Source organism: Salvelinus namaycush, chromosome 1 (assembly GCF_016432855.1).
Source record: "Salvelinus namaycush isolate Seneca chromosome 1, SaNama_1.0, whole genome shotgun sequence".
NCBI lineage: Eukaryota > Metazoa > Chordata > Actinopteri > Salmoniformes > Salmonidae > Salvelinus > Salvelinus namaycush.
Genome location: NC_052307.1, coordinates 56,857,986 through 56,881,540, shown reverse-complemented (window position 1 = coordinate 56,881,540; position 23,555 = coordinate 56,857,986). Strand labels below are relative to the sequence as shown.

General features: G+C 41.7%; 1 protein-coding gene and 1 pseudogene across 1 annotated transcript; one reads left to right on the top strand and one right to left on the bottom strand.

Annotated features, from left to right (window-relative positions):
* Positions 1-55: 55 nt before the first annotated feature.
* LOC120046139 (myosin light chain kinase 3-like) lies at positions 56-20,446 on the top strand. Its single transcript, XM_038991138.1, has 13 exons — positions 56-823; positions 7,773-7,845; positions 8,576-8,873; positions 9,615-10,123; positions 10,306-10,411; positions 11,855-11,948; positions 15,152-15,261; positions 15,475-15,616; positions 15,739-15,809; positions 16,063-16,191; positions 17,255-17,407; positions 19,669-19,804; positions 19,945-20,446. Exons 1-13 carry the CDS (start codon positions 263-265, stop codon positions 20,017-20,019), a joined length of 2,457 nt encoding a protein of 818 aa, XP_038847066.1. The 5' UTR covers positions 56-262; the 3' UTR covers positions 20,020-20,446.
* A 1,077-nt stretch (positions 20,447-21,523) lies between these two features.
* On the bottom strand, positions 21,524-23,555 carry LOC120052278 (annotated as a pseudogene).

Sequence of the window (23,555 nt, the reverse complement as noted above, 5' to 3'; positions counted from 1 at the left end):
GAGAGGTAGGTAGAGAGGGGGGGGGGGGGGGGACAAGTGGAAAGATAAGATAGCGAAGAGTTGGTGTTTATTTAAGTAGTGTCATGTCTCTGGCACATACAGACAACAGGGTCCGGCAGACTGCCTGTATGGGAGCGGAACAACACCACCTCGGGAACTTGAACTAAAATAGATCCAATTCAGCTTGGAGCAAGGTGGATTAGCACAGCTTCCTTTGTTTCGCCTGACACTTGTTCCCTTCTGTGTGGAATTTCTTGGAACTATGAGTAAACCAGAGACATTGGCCTCCTGCATTGCCAAGATGTACGAGGGGGGTAAATTGGACAATGCTGGGGCCCCTTCTGGAGCAATGAAAAAGCCAACTAACAGCCTGCTGAACAGCCTGGGAGGCATGGAGGTCAAGCTGAATCAGCTTGAGGTGAAGGTGGAGCAGATAGCCTGTAGCCAGACAGAGGTCCTCAGGAGGCTGGATATGGTGTGCCAGGGCATGGGGATGCTGGAGAAGGACCTGGCCCAGCTCAGAAAAGACAGGGACCCCCAGGCGGGGGACAGGGGCTCTCGTGGAGGTGGAGGGGACCCAGCCTTGTTCTCGGAGGTCAGGGTACTGTGTGGGGAGACCGTGGCAATGCTGAAGAACCTGCAGCAGGAGGGTAAATGGCAACGGGAGAAAATTGAAGGAATAGAGAGCTCGGTTTCGGCCGTGGACAAGCTCTGGGGATATGTGGGGGAAGTTTTCCGAAGCTCTAAGATAGTGGAGTTCATCTTGAAAGGCATCGTACCCTGGAGGAAACAGGGCCTACTGTACATCCAAGAGGAGGAGGAGGTCAGTGAGCTCATGCTAAAGCAGGCTGGCACATCTTTGCCATTTCAGAACTAAATGTGATGTCCTTAGGTGCTTGAAAATGTTGGAGTTATGGTTTTAACATTTTATAATCCGTTCTTTTGTGAGCCATTACCCACTTAATTTAACCTTTGGAAAGTACGCATTCTGTACTGAGTGCACTGTCATTATGTTTTGTTCTCACACTTTAAAAAAAATACTTTCTCATTCAAATGGTAACATGAGTTCAAATTAGTTCATTTGCAGTATAGGATATGCAATGTTCATCCTGTTTAATTCACCAAATGATGTGGTGTAAAATAAAGGGAACGATTTCTCTTTTGAAAATGACTAATCCATGCTTTGGGCTTGTGGGAAAGGATTTTAATGTTCGTGATTTGACTACTATAACAACATCTTTTGTTAAATGTTAACTCTCAAGAAGTGGTCATTGCTATTTTCTTAGGGCAGGACCTAACATAATGAGGAAGTGTAAATTGAAGGTGGACGTTTGTCCAGCAAAATGTCAGTTGAAATCCCCAGTGCAAAGTGTTGCTACTATAGGAGCCTTGTGCAATGTCACTTAACCAGGCGACCTCTGTCACCGACTGTCTCTAGAATGTTTGTTCAGCTGTTGGGAAACAATGTGAGCTGTTTCAGTAATGTTACTGTCAAGTCCAAAGTGAAACTGAAGTGAGAGGGATTTTTCCCATTGACTGTATGCTTCCCCCACCAGCTCATGACAATTTAGGGTAAAGAATCTGGATTACATATAATGTATGAAGAATCTATTTTCTGATTCATATCAAAATTAGGTTCTCATCACAGGCATCTTGATAATCTTGACATTAAATACTAATGTTTGCTACCACATAAAGTAGCCTACTAACAAACTATTAGAAGGCAGATGGAACCAAATGCGGGTTATCTATTCGTTTGAACATATAATTAGGAATTAGAATAGTAATTCAATACGATCTTTTATTTTAAACTTTTTATTTTATCAGGGAGTCCCACTGAGACCAAGGTCTCTTTTACAGATGAGCACTACAGAAAAGACACACTTCAAAATGCAAGCAGAAAGGAAAAACATGGTCATAAAAAACAAACACTTTCATCAATAATAAAGCCCTCAATCAGCTTTCTGAATTGCCCTAGAGGCACCAAAATATTAAATGTAAAGTACATTTTAATATTAAATGTAAAGTACATTTAGAAGATTGTTCCACTAAAAGCTGATTTACCTAAGTCAGTAAAGACCAAAGGAATTTCCAGAGTTAGCCATCCCTGAGACCGGATGTGGTAACTCATATGTCTAAAGTTTAGTAAAGATGTTAGCTACAGTGGGAGTTTTTGTAAAAGGGCTTTATATATGAAAACATAGCAATGTATCAACCTACGTGACATCAAAGAGCCAACCATTTTCTGGTTAGAGAATGCAGTGATGAGTACTTAAACTGTTGCCTGTAATGATAAACTGCATCTAACGGCTTTAATGAAGTGGCAGCTGCGTTCATATAGATGATGTCGCCATAGTCTAGTACCGATAGGAACGTCGACTGAATAATCTGCTTTCTACTATTTAGCGAGAGCCAGGACCTATTTCTACAGAAGAAGTCCATTTTTATTCTCAGCTTCTTAACTAACTCATCACAGTTTTTAAAAGACAGCTTTTCCTCTATCCAGATGCCCAGATATTTGTAAGCAGGGACACGATCAATATGGACACCATCAAAAGTGCATATGCGTAAATCATCACTCAAGAAAACATCCATCCTCCTGTGTGTCTCAGTTGGTAGAGAGAAAGAAGCCTGTAGATTATTTATTTTCAAGTTGTATATTATTGCATTTGCAACGCCTGGGTTGTGGGTTTGATTCCAATGGGGGACAAGTTAAAAAAAATGTATGTACTCACTACTGTAAGTCGTGTGTCTGCTGAATGACGTAAAGGTAAACAACATATACTTAGTTTTACCTGCAATACTAATTTCAGGTCAGTAGAGTTTTTCTGTAATACAATGTATGCAGACTGAATTTCAGATAGAGCCTGGTCAACCGTGGGGGGGGGAGACAAGTCAATATTGTTAATGTAAACCATACAGGGACCAGAACCCTGTGGGACACCTTTTTGTAATATCCAGGAAACCTGATTTAACACCATCAGTAGATACACAATGAGTTCTATCTGTCTAGTAATTTATTAAGCAGTTACATGCAGCCTGGTCTAGGCCAATTGAGGAAAGCCTTTGAATTAGCAGTGAGTGATCAACAGTATCAAAAGCCTTTGACAGGTCAATGAAGAGGGCAGCACAATGTTGTCTTTTATCCATACAGTTAACCACATCATTTATAACTAGGGTTGCAGCAGAGATAGTTTTTAGACCAGGTTATAGCACTGACTGATGTACATTTAGAAAGCATTTCAAAGATAAGAAAGATCTTAGCTGAGAATTAAGGATTCTAATAGTTTAGCTAGGCAAGAAAGTTGAAAAATAGGGCGATTTTTTTTATTATTATTTAGGTCACAAGCATCTCCACCTTTGTGAAGGGGGAGTACATGGGCCGCCTTTCAAACCTTGGGGATAGTACCAGATATAATAGTCAGGTAAAAAATATGGGTTAATTATTCAGGAGGGCAGAGAGCTGCAGCAAAAATGGGTCAAGCATATCAGCCTCAGTGGATTTGTTTTACATCAATCTTTAACAAGGCATCTAGCACATCACAGATAGTAAATTGTTGAAATTTAAACAAAGATGCACTAGATTTGACGGGTTCGCCATCCAGTCAGCTAGAAGCTGGCGAAGGGAAGCGCAGTCGATTGACTGACCAGGGTCAGTTAAACCACCAATTCTCTCAAATAAAACTAAAAAGCATCACTTATCCCATTCTTCTCAGTTATGATGCCAGAGTCAGACAGAACTTGTTTAGGCAGGGATGAAGAGGAATTTGTACGCTTCAGTGCATTTACTGTTTTCCCAAAATGTAGAAGGATCACCAGCAGGGTCAACGCTTAGGAAGTAGGTTGACTTAGCTTTCTTAATCGAGATAGTATCTGTTTCTTAATTGTCTGAAAGATTGCCAATCTGTTTATCTGCCAGAGGAATACATTTGGAGGATACATTTTCTAGAGCCAACTCAGGGTTAGGAATACAGGATACAGTGGCTCAATCAGAGTAGAACATGTCATGTATTGACCCTTGAGGAGAAACATTTAAAAAAGTTATGTTCTTAATTAAATGAGAATTAGTATTTTGCTGTTTCGTATCTCTAATAAATACTATGGGACAATGATCACTGATATCATATGTAAATACCCCGCTAGACAAATATTTATGCGGGTTAGTAAGAATTAAATCAATCAAGGAGGAGTTAACAGGGTTTTTCACATTTAGCCTTGTGGGTTTTGAGATCAATTGAGTGAGTTTAAAATCAATGCATATGCTCTTAAATTGATCTGAGGCCAGGGATAGCCAATCCAGATTCAAATCCCCCAAAATGACCAACTCCGAAGACAGAAAAGGTGTTAAACACTCAGATATAGCACCAATATACGTCTTGTAAAACAATGTGGCCTTAATGGCCACACAAGTACTCTAAAATCTCTACCAGGTACAGCCAGAAAAGGAGCCACTTAGCCCAATATTGGACTCCTTAGTCTAAGGACCTTACCTGTTCTGTTTAAAGGGTGAATTGGCTGTGGAAGCCAAAACAGACAAATACAGTACTCCGTCTAAACGTGAATCGAGTGTCTACTTTGGTAAAGTTCTAGAAATATAAATCCTCTACTTTCACATCACTTCAAAATACACACTTACTGTACACTGTTTTAACACCGTTGCAGCCAACGTTATTTTTCAGTGACAACACATTTGTGGCATCTGTCTTCCGTTTACACACAGCTGTTTGAAGATGCAGATAGCTAATGTTTTTAGCAGATGTTTTCCGTAAAAACAAGCACTGTAACATAATATGGCTAAGTTGGAACCCTAACGCTATAAAGGTGTGTACAAATTTGACTTCTGTTTTTTGAAAATTATTATATGAAAGGTTGCTGATCGGAAACAAAAATCCCCCCTATAGAAGACGCTTTCGTCCAATGACTCTTATGTGTAGTGTAATGTAATGGAACTAAGAGTCAGGATCAAGGGCTACTAAGCAATGTGCTTCTGCCTCGGCATTGCTTGCTCTTAGGGGTTTGAGGCTCGGTAGCTGTAAAAAAATAAAACTTTGACTGCTGATGTACAAAGGGCTTTATAAAATACATTTGACTAATAGATTGAAATGTAGATCTTTTTGGGGTGGAGATTAGAGGTCGACCGATTATGATTTTACAACACCGATACCGATTATTGGAGTACCAAAAAAAGCCGATACTGATTAATCGGCCGATTTTTTTATTTTTATTTTATTTATTTGTAATAATGACAATTACAACAATACTGAATGAACACTTTTATTTTAACTTAATATAATACAAAAATCAAATAAATTTAGCCTCAAATAAATAATGAAACATGTTCAATTTGGTTTAAATAATGCAAAAACAAAGTGTTGGAGACGAAAGTAAAAGTGCAATATGTGCCATGTAAAAAAGCTAACGTTTAAGTTCCTTGCTCAGAACATGAGAACATATGGAAGCTGGTGGTTCCTTTTAACATGAGTCTTCAATATTCCCAGGTAAGAAGTTTTAAGTTATAGTTATTATAGGAATTATAGGACTATTTCTCTCTATACCATTTGTATTTCATATACCTTTGACTATTGGATGTTCTTATAGGCACCATAGTATTGCCAGTGTAACAGTATAGCTTCCGTCCCTCTCCTCGCCCCTACCTGGGCTCGAACCAGGAACACATCGACAACAGCCACCCTCGAAGCATCGTTACCCATTGCTTCACAAAAGCCGCGGCCCTTGCAGAGCAAGGGGAACAACTACTTCAAGGTCTCAGAGTGAGTGACGTCACCGATTGAAACGCTATTAGTGCGCACCCCGCTAACTAGCTAGCCATTTCACATCGGTTACACCAGCCTAATCTCGGGAGTTGATAGGCTTGAAGTCCTAAACAGCTCAATTATTGAAGCACAGCGAAGAGCTGCTGGCAAACGCACGAAAGTGCTGTTTGAATGAATGCTTTTTAAAATTTTTATTAATTTTTAATTTTACCGCCTTTTCTCCCCACTTTTCGTGGTATCCAATCGCTAGTAATTACTATCTTGTCTCATCGCTACAACTCCCGTACGAGCTCGGGAGAGACGAAGGTCGAAAGCCATGCATCCTCCGAAGCACAACCCAACCAAGCCGCACTGCTTCTTAACACAGCGTGCCTCCAACCCGGAAGCCAGCCGCACCAATGTGTCAGAGGAAACACCGTGCACCTGGCCCCCTCGGTTAGCGCGCACTGCGCCCGGCCCGGCCCGCCACAGGAGTCGCTGGAGCGCGTTGAGACAAGGATATCCCTACCGGCCAAACCCTCCCTAACCCGGACGACGCTAGGCCAATTGTGCGTCGCCCCACGGACCTCCCGGTCGCCACCAGAGACTCTGGTGGCGCAGCTAGCGCTGCGATGCAGTGCCCTAGACCACTGCGCCACCTGGGAGGCCCCTTGAATGAGTGCTTACAAGCCTGCTGCTCCCTACCACCGCTCAGTCAGACTGCTCTATCAAATATCAAATCATACACTTAATTATAATATAACACACAGAAATACGAGCCTTAGGTCATTAATATGGTCAAATCCGGAAACTATCATTTCGAAAACAAAACGTTTATTCTTTCAGTGAAATACCATTCCGTATTTTATCTAACGGGTGGCATCCCTAAGTCTAAATATTGCTGTTACATTGCACAACCTTCAATGTTATGTCATAATTATGTACAATTCTGGCAAATTTAATTAGGGTCTTTGTTTGGAATAAATGGTCTTCACACAGTTCGCAACGAGCCAGGCGGCCCAAACTGCTGCATATACCCTGACTGCTTGCACGGAACGCAAGAGAAGTGACACAATTTCCCTAGTTAATTCATGTTAGCAGGCAATATTAACTAAATATGCAGGTTTAAAAATATATACTTGTGTATTGATTTTAAAGGAAAGGCATGGATGTTTATGGTTAGGTACACATTGGTGCAACGACAGTGCTTTTTTCGCGAATGCGCTGGTTAAATCATCACCCGTTTGGCGAAGTAGGCTGTGATTCAATGAGAAATTAACAGGCACCGCATCGATTATATGCAACGCAAGACAAGCTAGATAAACTAGTAATATCATCAACCATGTGTAGTTAACTAGTGATTATGTTAAGATTGATTGTTTTTTATAAGATAAGTTTAATGTTAGCTAGCAACTTACCTTGATATGAAATCTTGAAATCGGCCCGAATTACTCGACCATTCCGATTAATCGGTCGACCTCTAGTGGAGATAGTGCAGTTTAATTTTGTGTTAGGCAGACAGATGGGCTCTATAATGAGAGCGAGTAAGGTATGCCGTGCGAACACAGATCACAACAACATTGCTTCTTGCCCACCCATGCTATCACCCTGCGGTGTACTTCCAGGCCATATCCACTGCTGGCATCTCCCAGTTACTCATGGCTTAGTGTAAACTAATAACAGAGTCCAGCTGAGTCAGCCCAGTAGGCATCTGTTATCAGTTATGTGTTGTCATTTCAAATATGCCATACCAGTTCATCATTAATACTAAAAAGACCATGCCTCAATCATACTCCATGCCTCAAGTCCATGCCTGACGTATTGGCAATGTGGTGATGAGTGGATGTGAACAAACATGTAGATAAGATATTTCAGCTTTTAACTTTTTTATTTATCCTGTTTGCTATATGTGGTTTATCTTGTTCAAACTATACCACATTGGTGGGAGAATGATTGTTAAACCTGATTGTGATGAAGTAGTAAGCAACAATATATATGAAAGATGTTCTCTTCCCTCAGAAAACTAAATCAGAAGATAGCAGAGTAAAGCCTAAAGTCACTCTTTGCGACCAGGGGACTCAAATCGCCACAGGTAAGCTGGACTTGTCTCTGTGTTATCTGTTGGCATTGATACATATTTTTCAGTTAATGTTTTTCAATTTAATGTAATTTTAAAAAAAATTAACCTTTATTTAACTAGGCAAGTCAGTTAAGAACAAATTCTTATTTACAATGACGGCCTACACTGGCCAAACCCGGACGACACTGGCCAATTGTGCGCCGCCCTCTGGAACTCCCAATCATGGCCAGTTGTGATACAGCCTGGATCAATCAATCAATTAATCAATCAAACATTATTTGTACAGTGTGTGCAAAGCTGTCATCAAGGCTAAGGGTGGCTACTTTGAAGAATCTCAAATATATTTTGATTTGTTTAACACGTTCTTTGGTTACTACATGATTCCACATTTTTTTAATTTTAATTAAAAAAAATTGATTCCACATCATGTAGAATCATGTCGTGTTGATAGTGTTGATTCATAGTGTTGATGTCTTCACTATTGTTCTACAATGGTAGAAAATAGTACAAATAAAGAAAAACCCTTGAATGAGTAGGTGTGTCCAAACTTTTGGCTGGTAATGTATATCCCATTTCTTACATCAAATGTGTTTTAAGGTGCTTTCAGTCAATGTTGACCAGTTACTGACAACTGCCTGGATGTTTTCTGCAAAGTTAATGTGAGTGGGTGGGGATTCCGTAAGCAAATGAGTGATTACTTGTGCTAATTCCTTTTGGTATATATGCTGCTGTTCTCCCACAGGTGACCAGAAGGCGGTAGAGCTCCCTGTAAAGGAAGCGAAGGCCGCAGACCATGGAGTGGAAGTCCCAACTCCTCCTGAGCCTGATCCCTGCAGTTCATCCGAAGCTCTCACCGAGGGCCTTGCAGTCGACGAGGCCTTATTCCCATCTACCAATAATGATTGGGGTAGTAAAGGCTCTCGCAAGCCCAAAGAGGTCACCTTAAAGAGCAGAGGGCCCACCAGAGTCCAGACCTTCGCCCCTGATGTGGTCGTAGCTCAGGTGGAGGTCACCATCGAAGTGCTTTCTGAGCTGAGGAGGTAGGCTTTCACTGATTCTTAACCAATAGAAAATGCCAGTTATCCAAAGTGCAATCTCTCTTGTTATTAAGTGCTTTTTTTGTCAACAAATAGCCGTACCATTACTCCCAACAGGGTTATGAAAAGCGTGACAGGTGGATCTCTTGAGTTGACATCAATTGTCATCAAAGAGGTCTAACAAAGCACCTTCAATCACTGATGTACACTTTCAGCTCGAAATGTGAAAGCACAGGGGGGATTTAATAAATTATCCTCAAGCTAAACCCCACTGCTGCCTTTTCATGTCTCTAATGAAAGGGTTTCAAGTGGCAGTGGGCTCTCACTCTGAGTAGGGTGAGCAACATGAGGTACATGCTAATGGGGATAAAGAACATCAAAGGGTCCTTCTGTTGTTGCCAATTTTTTACATGCCTACTCTAAGTGGCATTTCAAGAATGGGGGTACTTAGGATGAGAATCAGTATCTCACTACTCATAGTAACAATATGAGTTATAGGCTATCTATATTTTGACCTGCGCTCTTGGAGCCAGGAGCATAATATCTTCACTGTACCCTGCAATTACATCTGCGTCCCTGTACATGTGACTGATAAACACACCCTAATCTAAAATGTAATCTAATATATTGCTGTCGCGTTGGTTTCATTAGTTACATGTATATTCTGTTTCATTAATGAAGAAAAAGTGTAGGTCTATGCATTGTTCAAACATTGACTGTTTTGTAATGTTACTGTGTTGCTAGGACTCCTGATGTGACCATGATTTCGGTGAGCAGTGAGTTAGACAGTCAGTACATCAAAGTCAAGGAGACAGAGGTTCCACAAGGTCCAGAGCGCACTGTATCACAGCCACCTATCTCCACCACTGAGGAGCAACCGCTGGAGAAAGCCCCTGAAAGTGTTTCTCTTCCTTCCAAGAATGACACTCTCCCTGAAGAGGACTTTACAAAGGCTGCAGTCAGTCCTCAGGAGCCTGTTATCATTGTAACACCACCAACCCCGTACAGCAGTGCACTAACAAGCCCACTGGATGTGGTCACCAAACCAGAGTCCGTAACGATTGTCCCTCAGGTCCAGCCTGAGCCGGTGGCGGCCACAGAGCAGCACAAACCTGTTCCACCTCAACCCGAGTCTGAGACAGTGAAAGACTCTGCAAAACAAGTTATCCCTCAGCCAACTCCCTCTTTAGTTGTTAAAAACCCTACAGCAGCTGCACAGGCGGCAGGCCTGGATGCACAACTATTGGTCATAGGTAAGAAGTGCAATATCAATGTCATTTTCATCACAATATGGATTTCACAGCGTTATGTTACTGGGTGAAATGCAGTATGAAATATGCTCCTCATGGTCTGTCAATCTTCCAATAAGTCCACAGATCATTACCCATACCACCAAGCATATAATAAATCATGCTCCGGTGCTCTTCTTTTCCAGATGACTGCCCACCCTTGCCCGCTCCCTTTGAGCACCGCATTGTGAGTGCCAAGCAAGTCCCGATGGGCTCTTATTACGCTGTAAAGCCTAACGCGGTTCTTGGAGGGTGAGTCCTAATTCTTAAGGGCAACGAGAATGTGTTTACCGTACACACAGACTGTGGTGTTACATATATTATTCCCATTATTGTTACCCCCCCAAACACAACATACTTACTGTAAGTGAGGGTTACCAACTGATATTCTACTGCTATAAATACACTGTCAGGTTGGCATCTACCCAATGATGTTGACTGACAGTAACGATGTAGAAAACACAAGAGGAGCAGCTTGCTGCAGCAGTGGTAACCAGGTGCAGCATTAGCAGATAAACAGGGCTAGCAGACTGACAGACTGTGCAGTATAGCATGATAGCAGGCGATGGGCAAAGCAAGGAGAGAGAGTACGTATCAGCAGCAGAGCTGAACAACTGGCAACAGAGACATGGCTAATCCCCCACGGAGTCTGCAAATAAGCACTGGCTTATTTTATGCTTGTCATGGACAGGGTTTATTTTGGGCAGGTGTTGAGTGGCCATTTGCATAGGGGCTTTTTAAAATCTCCATGGTCCATGTAGAGTAGAGTAGAGGTGCTCTCTCGCTACATAAAGAAGTTGGCTTAGTAAACTCTCCATGTGTGGCGGATGATGATATACCTCCAATGAAACCAGAGGAGTAAAACAGGTCCTTGGAGTATGTCTGCAAAGCCCTGACCGAGGTCAACGCAAAGGATACCCCTCAAGATTGACTGCTTGTGGGTCTGTGCTGTGCTCTTTGGTGCCTTTGTCGGGGTGTATGAAGCCTTGAGTTCTAGCATTTTAAAGGTTCTACAAAACCTGAAGCACAGATTCCGAGAATACCACGTAGAGTCTGCTTGCGCGGCTAGGATGTATATATGTATGTTCATAAATGTCTATGAACAAATATTCATGTTCACACCTGTTTCTTTCAAATGTACCCTACCGTTCAAAAGTTTGGGGTCACTTAGAAAGGTCCTTGTTTTTGAAAGAAAAGCAATTTTTCTTCTTTTTTGTCCATTAAAATAACATGAAATTGATAAGAAATACAGTGTAGACATTGTTAATGTTGTAAATGACTATTGTAGCTGGAAATGGCAGATTTTTTTATGGAATATCTACGTACGAGTACAGAGGCCCGTTATCAGCAACCATCACTCCTGTGTTCCAATGGCACGTTGTGTTAGCTAATCCAAGTTTATCGTTTTATAAGGCTAATTGATCATTAGAAACCCTTTTGCAATTATGTTAGCACAGCTGAAAACTGTTGAGCTGATTAAAGAAGCAATACAACTGGCCTTCTTTAGACTAGTTGAGTTTCTGGAGCATCAGCATTTGTGGGTTCGATTACAGGCTCAAAATGTCCAGATATTTTAATGGACAAAAAAATGTTTTGTTTTTTTCAAAAACAAGGACATTTCTAAATGACCCCAAACTTTTGAATGGTAGCTTATGTAAAGTATCTACGCACTCATAAGTGTCCTTGTTTCCACAGGGGACGTTTTGGGCAGGTCCATAAGTGCGCAGAACTGTCGTCGGGCCTAATCCTCGCTGCGAAGTTGATCAAAGTAAAGGGAATGAGGGAGAGAGTAAGTGGATATACAACAACAGACCTGTGGTCTTTGTACCACTCCTCTCTCTGACTCCAACCTTACACACCCACCCTGACCTCTCTCTATGTTCCTGTTAAGTTTATTTATGAGGTTCGATGTGAGCAATTCTCTAGCCGCAGATTAAAGAGCTAGTCACACTTACAAACACGCACGGGTACACACACACACACACACACATGCATACTAGCTCTCTCTATCTCAAAATAAATAAATAAATACTTTGCAACGAAGTTAAAGATGCAATATCTAACTTTTGGGGTGAACTGACCAAATTCACATAGAAATCTGAATTATTGATCTGTTATTTTCATTGAAATCAAGTTTAAAGCCGGGTTTACGGTACACAATTTTCACCCTGATTTAGCTATCCCAGACACGTTTTTGGAGATTAGAGACAAAATCCCAATGTCGTTGCCTACTCGGGGCGTGCGGCCGTCACAGACTCTCATTTAATGTGAGCGTGTCAGAGAAACAATCTGAGGGCTACCGATCTCGCCGCTGAGCAGTCCCAGACGTCCCAATATTTTCAAACGTGTTTGATTTTATCGGCGCAAAATCTGCAATGCTCTTGTCGTGTGAGATGTGCAACAACAATTTTTGTGAACGGTGATCAACAGTAGCCAATGAGCGCTCGCCAGAGAAGAAGCCAGTGAGATGACATAGTATCACATCACCCAGAATGTGTACTCTCCTGCAGGAGCCATGACTACTACTAGTGTTTTATTATCCCTTATTTTACCAGGTAAGTTGACTGAGAACACATTCTCATTTACAGCAACAACCTCAGGAATAGTTACAGGGGAATGAATGAGCCAATTGGAAGCTGGGGATGATTAGGTGGACATGATGGTATGAGGGCCAGATTGGGAATTTAGCCAGGACACCAGGGTTAACACCCCTACTCTTACGATAAGTGCAATGGGATCTTTAGTGACCACAGAGAGTCAGGGTACCCGTTTAACATCCCATCCAAAAGATGGCACCTTACAAAGGGCAATGTCCCCAATCACTGCCCTGGGGATTTTTTTTTTAGACCAGAGGAAAGACTGCCTCCTACTGGCCCTCCAACACCACTTCAACAGCATCTGGTATCCCATCCAAGAACCGAACAGGGCCGACCCTGCTTAGCTTCAGAGGCAAGCCAGCAGTGGGATGCAGGGTGGTATGCATTTGTACTTGCCTTTGACCAAAGCAAAAGTGTAAAATCGTTACAGCTATGAAGTTCAGAAGCAATGTTATTCAATTCAAAATGTTGGCTACAAATTTTAGCTCTGCTGTAGCAAGCGTGAATGTCTGACTGAAAACTTTTATGAGGCTGCTTTGAGCCACAGCTCATTCTAGCTACGTTAACAATCGAATCACATCATCATGTCATTGTTTTCACGAGACAGCATGGTGGTATGGAGAATCGTGACCAAGTGAAGAATCTTGTAGTGTGTGACACACCATATGTGCCAGATCGATTAGTGTGCACAAGCAAGACAAATAAATACAGGAAAGACGGTTGTTTAATGTGAGAGGTTCAGCGATGTTTGGATTTTGAAAGTAGTGTACACCCGGCATAAGAAGCGGTAGATATGTTCTATGTGCGCTATTTCTATGCTTCCCGTTCATAAGTTTCATTTTTGCGTCTTTTAATTTTGGCTCTAAAACAGCTTCAAACAGCTGAAAATACAATATTTTTGGTTATTGAAAAGATGGTTCACTGCAGTTTAGATGGTACAATGATTGTACACTATGCATTGCTTGTTTTGTCACATAAACTGAAAGACGGCGAACAATTATAATTTTAGCATCCGGGAAATGGGGGATTGATTTCTGCATTTTGCACTTTTAAAGAGCACATATTTACATACAGCATGCACCTGTGTCTCTTCTCTTAACCAAAATCCACCACGGCTCCCGTCGAGATTAATTTCACATCCTTCGCCTTCAACATGTGACTCGTATTGCACCTGCTAATCACCACACTCTCTTTATAAGCACTGTTTTAATTTTCTAACTTTGGCTTTTCTTCTGACCTTGCCTTTATTGACACATTGAATGAGTACAACAGAAAGCTGGTATTGAATTTGTGATTAATTTAATAATGTATTTCTTAATCAATCAAAAACTTAGCTTTGGGCGTAGACTCCGAGACACTCAGCCATACACTGAGCAAAGTACAATGTTTCTTATGTCCAATATGTCATGTACTCATTTTGTTCAGAAGTAATTACGGGATTTCCATGGCAAATTGCTCTTATGTACTCATACTAATCAGAAATATCCACTTCATTTGTTTCTTACTGGAATAATACCAGGGTTCAAGTACTTTTTTAGGGTATTTCAATTACTATCAAATATATTTTTTACTGTAAGAGACAAGTATTTGAATATTGGAATGTATTTGGAAATAAGCTTGGAAAGTATTGGCATGTATTTGAAAATGTTAAAATACACTGACTCAAATACACTCCCATGCATTTAACCCAGGTCGGTTAGGAATTTGAAATGATGTATTTGAAAATACTTTTAAATAGTAGGCTATTTATAAGTAGTTGATTGGGGCCACATTATTAGATGACTGATAGGGGGCGGTGTGTTGAAGTCACCATGCCTCCATTTTAGCACTCCCCCACCATTGTAAAACATATTTTGAAAGCTATAGAAATGCATTTCCTAATTAATGTCTACGTTTGTTTTGCCACATTTATTCTATTACAGACACCTTCATGTATACTTTAAAATTATAGTAAAAAAAAATGTGATTACTAATGTCACTGTTCCCACTACAACAACAAAAATACTTAAATACATGTCATTTTAATCTTGAACATTTAATTGAAATACTGTAGAACTCCATTCATTCCTATGGAGGACTGTGCTTACTGGAGTGTGCCAATATGGTTGATCGGTGGCTTCAAAGCCTCTCACTGTCCAATACATAGCATCAGCAATCCAGGGTATATATTCATCATTGATTTGAACCCAGGTCTGCATAATACATTGTTCAATTAATGTGTTTATGGTATAGTGTCATATACATATAATTGATATGGGTATAAGCATGGGTATAAGTGGTTAGATTTTTTTTTCTTCTAAAATCATGAAATATGATAGATTGTGATTTTCATTTTGCTGAGGTTGAGTGACTTCCTGCTCTCTCTTCTCTTACTTCCTCCCACCGGGTAACAAAGGATGAAGTGAAGAATGAAATAGGGGTGATGAACCAACTTAACCATGTGAACCTGATTCAGCTTTATGATGCCTTTGAGTCACGGACAAACCTTACGCTTATTATGGAGTAGTAAGTCATTATTCTCATGAAGTCAGTATTTAGAAATTGCAACTCTAATAGCACCACCTATCTGCATTTCATGTGGGTAAGGCAAACACTGTTCCAGGCTACAAAGCATTGTTTTAGTGGAATTAACCTCTATGCCACTCAATTTCCTCTTTGCTTCTTGCACAGTAGAACAATATCACTTTTACGGCACTGACCAGCTCCCTGTCTTTGCAGTGTGGAAGGTGGTGAGTTGTTTGACCGGATCGTTGACGAGAACTACCAGCTGACAGAGCTGGATGCCATCGTGTTTATGAGACAGATCTGTGAGGGGGTACAGTACCTCCATCAGCAATACATTCTCCATTTAGACCTCAAGGTAAAAATCATATACTATACATAGAATATATTGCAAGACTTGTTAGTTCGACATGGATTTTAATTATATTACGTATCACCCTGGTGTAAGGATTCTTACATGCGCTCCTTATTTCCTCTCAGCCAGAGAACATTCTTTGTGTCAACTCCACAGGGAACCAGATCAAGATAATAGACTTTGGTCTGGCCAGAAAGTACGTTTCTCAATATTTTCTCCATTAAGTGACAAGAGCTGTTTTAATCTACAAATCACATCTATTGACATCTCCCTTTTTCTATCATCCTCAATTGAGTAGCCAATGAGGTAGTCATGGTAACAGTCACCCAGTAGACAGGTTGGTGAAAAGTAGGCCATCTCTGTAACTCTGAGTCTCCACCCATGACGCTCTGTTGTAATAGGTGAGACCTTTATGTTCCCATTGTTCAAATGTGCCCTTCTCCCCTCAGGTACAGACCCAGAGAGAAACTAAAGGTCAATTTTGGCACTCCAGAATTTCTGGCTCCTGAGGTGGTCAACTACGACTTTGTCTCATTCCCAACGGACATGTGGAGTGTAGGAGTCATTACTTATATGCTGTGAGTATTACCACACACACACACACACACACACACACACACACACACACACACACACACACACACACACACACACACACACACACACACACACAGAGAAACACCTCCGCTTGACAAATATACTCACCACACACCCCTGCTAGGCAGCAGCATCAGTCATACGTTGTAACACAGTGGAGGCTGGTGGGAGGAGCTATAGGAGGATGAGCTCATTGTAATGGCTGGAATGCAATAAATGGAACAATATCAAACACATCAAACATGTGGAAACCACATGCTCCATTCCATGAATTCCATTCCAGCCATTACAATGAGCCTGTCCTCATATAGCTCCTCCCACCAGCCTCCTCTGGTGTAACATGAGGATCTGATCTGTTGTAAAGGGTCAACCAATGGTATCCTAGCCACTGGAAACATGCTTGCCATCCATCTATAAACGCATGTTTGTCTCTTGTCACTCACACTAGCACACTGTTCAGCTATTACTAAATTCATACCCACTGCTGCCCCCTCGCAATGTTGCCTGTCAGCCTCAACCATGGCCCTGAATGAACTGTGTGCATCCCAATGGTCGCCTGTCTTTTCTCAGGACCCGGCAGATTCAATTAATGCTAATAACCGGACAGCTGTCCAAGGAGATTTAGGAGGGTTCGCTCAAAATAAGAAAGTGTGGCTGTCCTACTATGCCGCCAGCTTGCCTGAATACCTAGCACTACCCAGGGCTCCATGGTGCTAATTTAATTATTCTATTCTATTTAGAGTAAGCATCAGCATGTGAGTGTGTTTTGTTTCAATTTCTCTGGAACGTGGCACGTACATCTGCTCCTTCGTAACCATTGCCCACAGTCTTTGTGTTGAAGTGTGGTATGGGTCTAAGATTCATATTCTCAAACTTCGTATTTACATGCCTGGCCCATACTTTTCATTCCATGCAACAGGGCACTGAGGCGGAGCTCTCTGTAGCATCATGACTTTGATGACTGCTTTGTCTTTCTAATGAGTGAATGTATAGAAGGACTGTATGAAAATGTGACTAACCAAGAATATCTCCCTGTTTTAATAGTCTGAGTGGACTGTCTCCATTCCTGGGGGACAACGATGCAGAGACTATGAACAACATCCTTCACGCCAACTGGGATTTTGATTCAGAGGCATTTGAGAATGTCACAGAGGAAGCTAAGGACTTTGTTACCAGACTGCTGATTCCAACTAAATGGTATGTATACTACATCTTCCTTACAATTCATGTTCTATTCATCTAAACTCAGCAAAAAAAACTGTAAACTGCATTTATTTTCAGCAAACTTAACGTGTAAATATTTGTATGAACATAACAGGATTCAACAACTGAGACATAAACTGAACAAGTTCCACAGACATGTGTACTAACAGAAATTGAATAATGTGTCCCTGAACAAAGGGGGGGTCAAAAGTAACAGTCAGTATCTGGTGTGGCCACCAGTTGCATTAAGTACTGCAGTGCATCTCCTCCTCATGGACTGCACCAGATTTGCCAGTTCTTGCTGTGAGATGTTACCCCACTCTTCCACCAAGGCACCTGCAAGTTCTGGTACATTTCTGGGGGGAATGGCCCTAGCCCTCACACTCTAATCCAACAGGTCCCAGATGTGCTTAATGGGATTGAGATCTGGGCTCTTCGCTGGCCATGGCAGAACACTGACATTCCTGTCAGAATGAGCAGTATGGCTGGTGGCATTGTCATGCTGGAGGGTCATGTCAGGATGAGCCTGCAGGAAGGGTACCACATGAGGGAGGAGGATGTCGTCCCTGTAATCCACAGCGTTGAGATTGCATGCAATGACAACAAGCTCAGTCCGATGATGCTGTGACACACCGCCCCAGACCATGACGGATCCTCCTCCTCCAATCCTGCTCCAGAGTACAGGCCTCGGTGTAACGCTCATTCCTTCGACGATAAACGCAAATCCGACCATCACCCCTGGTGAGACAAAACCTTGACTCGTCAGTGAAGAGCATTTTTTGCCAGTCCTGTCTGATCCAGCCGACGGTGGGTTTGTGCCCATAGGCGACGTTGCCGGTGATGTCTGGTGAGGACTTACAACAGGCCTACAAGCCCTCAGTCCAGCCTCTCTCAGCCTATTACGGACAGTCTGAGCACTGATGGAGTTGTTGTTGCCGTCCTGTACCTGTCCTGATGTACCGATCCTGTGCAGGTGTTGTTACACGTGGTCTGCCGCTGTGAAGACGATCAGCTGTCCGTCCTGTCTCCCTGTAGCGCTGTCTTAGGCATCTCACAGTACGGACATTGCAATTTATTGCCCTGGCCACATCTGCAATCCTCATGCCTCCTTGCAGCATGCCTAAGGCACGTTCACGCAGATGAGCAGGGACCCTGGGCATCTTTCTTTTGGTGTTTTTCAGAGTCAGTAGAAAGGCCTCTTAGTGTCCTAAGTTTTCATAACTGTGACCTTAATTGCATACCGTCTGTAAGCCGTTAGTGTCTTAATGACCGTTCCACAGGTGCATGTTCATTAATTGTTTATGGTTCATTGAACAAGCATGGGAAACAGTGTTGAAACCCTTTACAATGAAGATCTGTGAAGTTATTTTGATTTTTACAAATTTTCTTTGAAAGACAGGGTCCTGAAAAAGGGACGTTTCTATTTTTGCTGAGTTTATATTGTTTTCCACTCTTTGTCCTCCCCACTCAATCATGGCCATAGCACCATCTCATTTAGTAAAACGAAAAGGCCTATTGTTTATGTAAGGCAGGAATATTCCAACTGAATGCACCTCATTGCCACTGAATCACAATCGGACTGTTGATGGTTCATTTTGCCATTTGTCTAAATGGGTTATTTGAATATGTGCCATCAAATCCAAATGAGTTGAATAAACAGGATATAGAAGGTCAATAGAAAGTAGCACATTTGAGTCACATTTAAATGCAAACTACACTGCCAGGGCCTGAGTGAGTTGTGTGTGTGCTCCCACACTGGACTGTTCACTGAGTGGTCAGCTGGCAGGAAACAACGACAGCCCGGATTGCAGATGGCAACAGCCACCTTGTTGTTCTTTCTGTGCTGTGTCACCGTTAATGATCTGGTCATTCCTAATCGGGGCACTCAGTCGTGTGTTATTCACCCCAACACCCACTATCAGCCATGGTGAAAAGGATCATAGTGGGCTCATCATTAGCCTCCCTCTGTAGGCTTCTTTTCTTTTCTTTCCAGGGAATGGGTACATCTCTGCTGTTAGCAGCAGCTATTTCATGATAGGCTACCAGCATTAGATGAGGCATGGGTTACAGAGAATGTTTTCACCCCATAATAGCAGCGGCATTGAAAACTCAGTTTATAAACAGAAAGGATTAATACGGTTTTGGAAGTTGTATCGCATCGTGTAAAATTATAGTCAACCAATTCTCTTGATGAATGTCCATTTTGTCCGTCAACCTATGTGTATTGATACTCCTATCCTGGGTCTGTATTGTAGCAGTCGACTCAGTGCAACTGGCTGCATGAAGCATGCCTGGCTGAACAATCTGGAGGATAAAGCCAAATTACACCAGGTGCGGCTCAAGTCCCAAGTCAAGCTCCAGCGCTACCTGGCCGCTCATAAACAGTGGAAGGTGAGGACTGAAGCCTGTTACACATGTTCCCATGCATCCCATCATAGGTCTACACATTGCATCTGTGTTACAGTGAATTGTCTGAATAATATTTTTTTATAGGAAAGTGATCTAAATTCAATTATTCTACTTCCTTGCAGAAACACTTCTATGTGGTTGCTGCAGCCAACAGGCTGAAGAGGTTTCGCCAGAATCATCCCATAAACACTGTATAGCAGTGAGAAGACTGTCAAAGACTGAGTAGTTGTACCTCCATGGCAGGCATTACTGCCATTTGTGCTAGTTGGACTGAGGCGACAGGACGTGATCTGCAACAGTGTCTGGCATTGGTATGCAAATTGCAATGATGGACATTGAAGTGTACTGTAGTATTCTAATCCCTTTTTATACTGTACAGTGCACAACTTTGTGCAGTCTTCCTGTTAGTGCTTACTAAATTACCCTGGGCTCACAGTGCGCTTCAAGCAGGTAGCTTACTACTTACTTACTTCGGTGTAATTGTTTATTTAATGACAACTCCTACTGACATGTTTGAACTGCTTTGCTGAATGTACATCACGTTGAAATCACAACGACACGTTCACAAGGCTTTCATTTTTGGTTTATTTAATATGATAAGGGAATCTTTACAAATCACACAGATTACCTTGTCTTGTCAATCTTTCCTTCTATGAAGGCTTTGAATGGGCTACTTGCTTGCATGCTACACAACCTGACTGACAGTACGGTGTTCCCATAGAGCATTATTTTGTGACAGTGTCCCCACCTCCACTTGAACTCACCAAGAATAACTCAATGACTATAAATGTTAATTTATTAAAATAAGTGAAGCCACAAATGGCCAGACTTATACTATTGTCAATAGTCTGGCACAGTGGAATCGCCATAACACCCATAAACATAAATGCTTCCAATGGTTTTTCCGCCATTCATTTTTCACATTGTGAATTTTTTTATTTAACTAGGCAAGTCAGTTAAGAACAAATTCTTATTTCCATTGACGGCCAAACCCTAACCCGGATGATGCTGGGCCAATTATGCCCTATGGGACTCCCAATCACGGACGGTTGTGATACAGCCTGAAATCAAACCAGGGTCTGTAGTGACGCCTCTAGCACTGAGATGCAGTGCTTTAGACCGCTGCGCCACTTGAATGACAATTCTAATTAAATTGTGTGTTAGATGTAGGCTTACCTTGGCGTGACGTTTTGATAGCTGTGTAATTCTCTCGGAGGTGAGTCATCAATATATTTGCCACAATTTACTCATTCGCAATGCTAATTATTGATAAGTCACCTTGTTCGAGAGAGATGTCTGGTTATCAAAACGTAGGAAGTAGTTCTAAAATCCCAGATGGAAAAATGAATGGTGAGAAAAACTATTAGAACCATTTCCAACTCATACTGTGGTCTGTCTAAATAAAAACAGTTGCTAATGCCAACTGGTAAGACTGTCTATCATCCAACATAAATTGTGAACGCCAAAACGCCACAGAATGTTAATCTTAACTGTACAAATCCAACACATTGACCAGCAACAGCACAGCAGAATTCTCTTAAAGTAAGTCTCATACACTGCCACTGAGGGGCAGAAAAGGTAAAGTACTGTACGGAATACAAACATATCATGCTTACATATCATGTAAGGCTTATAGCATAAAACAACCATGGTTGAAACAATAAACCATGATAAAATAAATTATTTAAAAAACGAATAAAAACACCTTTCAGGTAACTTTCTCCAAAATCTGAAGTAAGCTCATATGTGCTTCATTACTAGACATGTACTTGCTCATTAGAGTTCACATGCAAAGAAAACGAGAGCTCCAGCCTCACTACTCAGCACTAGACAGCATTTTCACTGATCACAAGCCCAAGGTTGTGAAAACATTTCCACTTTATGGCTGAGCTGACTATCAAATTAACTTTTATGCATTGGCTTTAAGGGCATTTTCTAAGATTCTTCGCTTCCACTCTTCGTAATCCTGTGTAGCGCACTCCTCAGAGTCCTCTTTCTGCTGCTTGTGAGATGTCGGCAGGTCTTCCTCTAAAAGGGAGGAGGAAAGGGCCTTGATAGACAGCACAAAATATTCCCTCGAACACTGTTTTAACCCCGCAATACAGCAAAGATTAAGAGTTACACTTTTCTAAGGACATAATCAGGAATTTGCTATGGTTATTATTTGGTCACACTTACCTTCCTCTTTTTATCCTATACTTTCTATGAGTGTGTCTTTTCTGTGCCGTTTTAACTGGATTCTTCATTGGAGTGGCTTCTTCTATTGGGGGAAAAAATCAAGAGATACTTAAAGATCATACCTGGGAGAGAGGACCATACCTGAACTCACTCTACCTACTGCCAGCAGAAACTGATTTCAGCCACAACATTCTGAGATTGCTTGTAATAGGCATGTTGTACGTAGCGATCTGGACATCCCTGATTGGGAGACCAACTCACTGAAGTTTTCAGTCCTAAAATAGAACATCCACTCTCTCCCACCAGGCTGTAACCACGACAACAATGAGAGAGAGGAATGACCTAGATTCTCTTTTCACCCAGGAAAGTAAAACTCCACACACTAGGGGCAAAAGTACAAATGGCCACTATGAAAAAGGCCACAATAATTCCAGCTTTCTGAATCGTATGTCACAAAAAAAAGGTATTGTTAGTTAACAGAACGTTATTGCTCAGAAGTACGTTTTTAAATCCAAAGGCCCTTCCTGGGCTTTCACCCATTTCCCACCATATGTTAGTCAAACCCCTTTATCATATGACAGCAGACTTACTGCAGATGTCCTGTCCCCGTTTCTGGAGCTGGGTGCACAGCCTGTCAAAGATTCCTTTGAGCACCAGATGACGCTAACAGCTTCCTGTCCACTTTGATCTTCAAGCATCTGGAGAGATGTCCATGGGGATAGTGATTAGGTTTCATTAATAATCAGGTGAGTGTTACTGTTTCTCCATAAACCATTCGACCTGATTATAATGGTTTAGGGAGAAACATTGACAGGAATACCGTAACACTCACTTGCATGCAGCCTTCAAAGCAGTTGTAGTGAAGAGTGGTTTTGACAGGTCCACATCTTTTTGCTGAGCAGCAGGAAGGCTCGCTTCATACCTGGAACACAAACATGGATTAATCTTATTAAGTTAACATATTTACATTGACAAATGTATGATATTTGGGACGGTGTCTTGTTCAGGAGAGAAGACTTGCTGAAAATAGTAGTTTACAAAATATTTGAAGAATAGTTGTGTGTTGGCCAGAGTAGGCTACTCTTCAAGTTCTCACCGTTCTAGTATTTGGGTTGCTACTTTGATTGCATCCATGCACCCAAACTGTACAGCAAGGTCTCTGAGTCCTAGGTGAGACTCGAGGCCAAGCATGCATTCATTCTCAGGCCTTCAGATTGCTTTGATACTGCTTCTTGTTCAACCCGGATAATTTGACGTCATATTCCTGAAGGAATAGCACAAAACCAGTATTCATAGGGCACGTTACCTGAGCAACACACCGAGGTAAAGACAGTTTCAGGTTGAATATTCAATGGATATTCACCTGTAGTTTTCCTTAGTCCACCAACAGCAGTTAGGGACCATCAACATAATGACAAATCCCATTTTTCAAATTTCAATAGCTCTTTAACCATTACTCCAAACACTTTCAAAATTGGTTGTAGCTAACCCGATGGCATAGACGCACATTGCACACCCTTTAGTTTGTCCATTTTCATCTCACATGGTTTTCCAT

Excerpts from the sequence above, each read along its gene's own strand:
- LOC120046139 (XM_038991138.1), top strand. The coding sequence starts at position 263 with ATGAGTAAACCAGAGACATTGGCCTCCTGCATTGCCAAGATGTACGAG. Across the intron at positions 10,124-10,305 it reads TGCACAACTATTGGTCATAG|ATGACTGCCCACCCTTGCCC; the intron begins GTAAGAAGTGCA and ends CTTCTTTTCCAG. Across the intron at positions 15,810-16,062 it reads GACTTTGGTCTGGCCAGAAA|GTACAGACCCAGAGAGAAAC; the intron begins GTACGTTTCTCA and ends TTCTCCCCTCAG.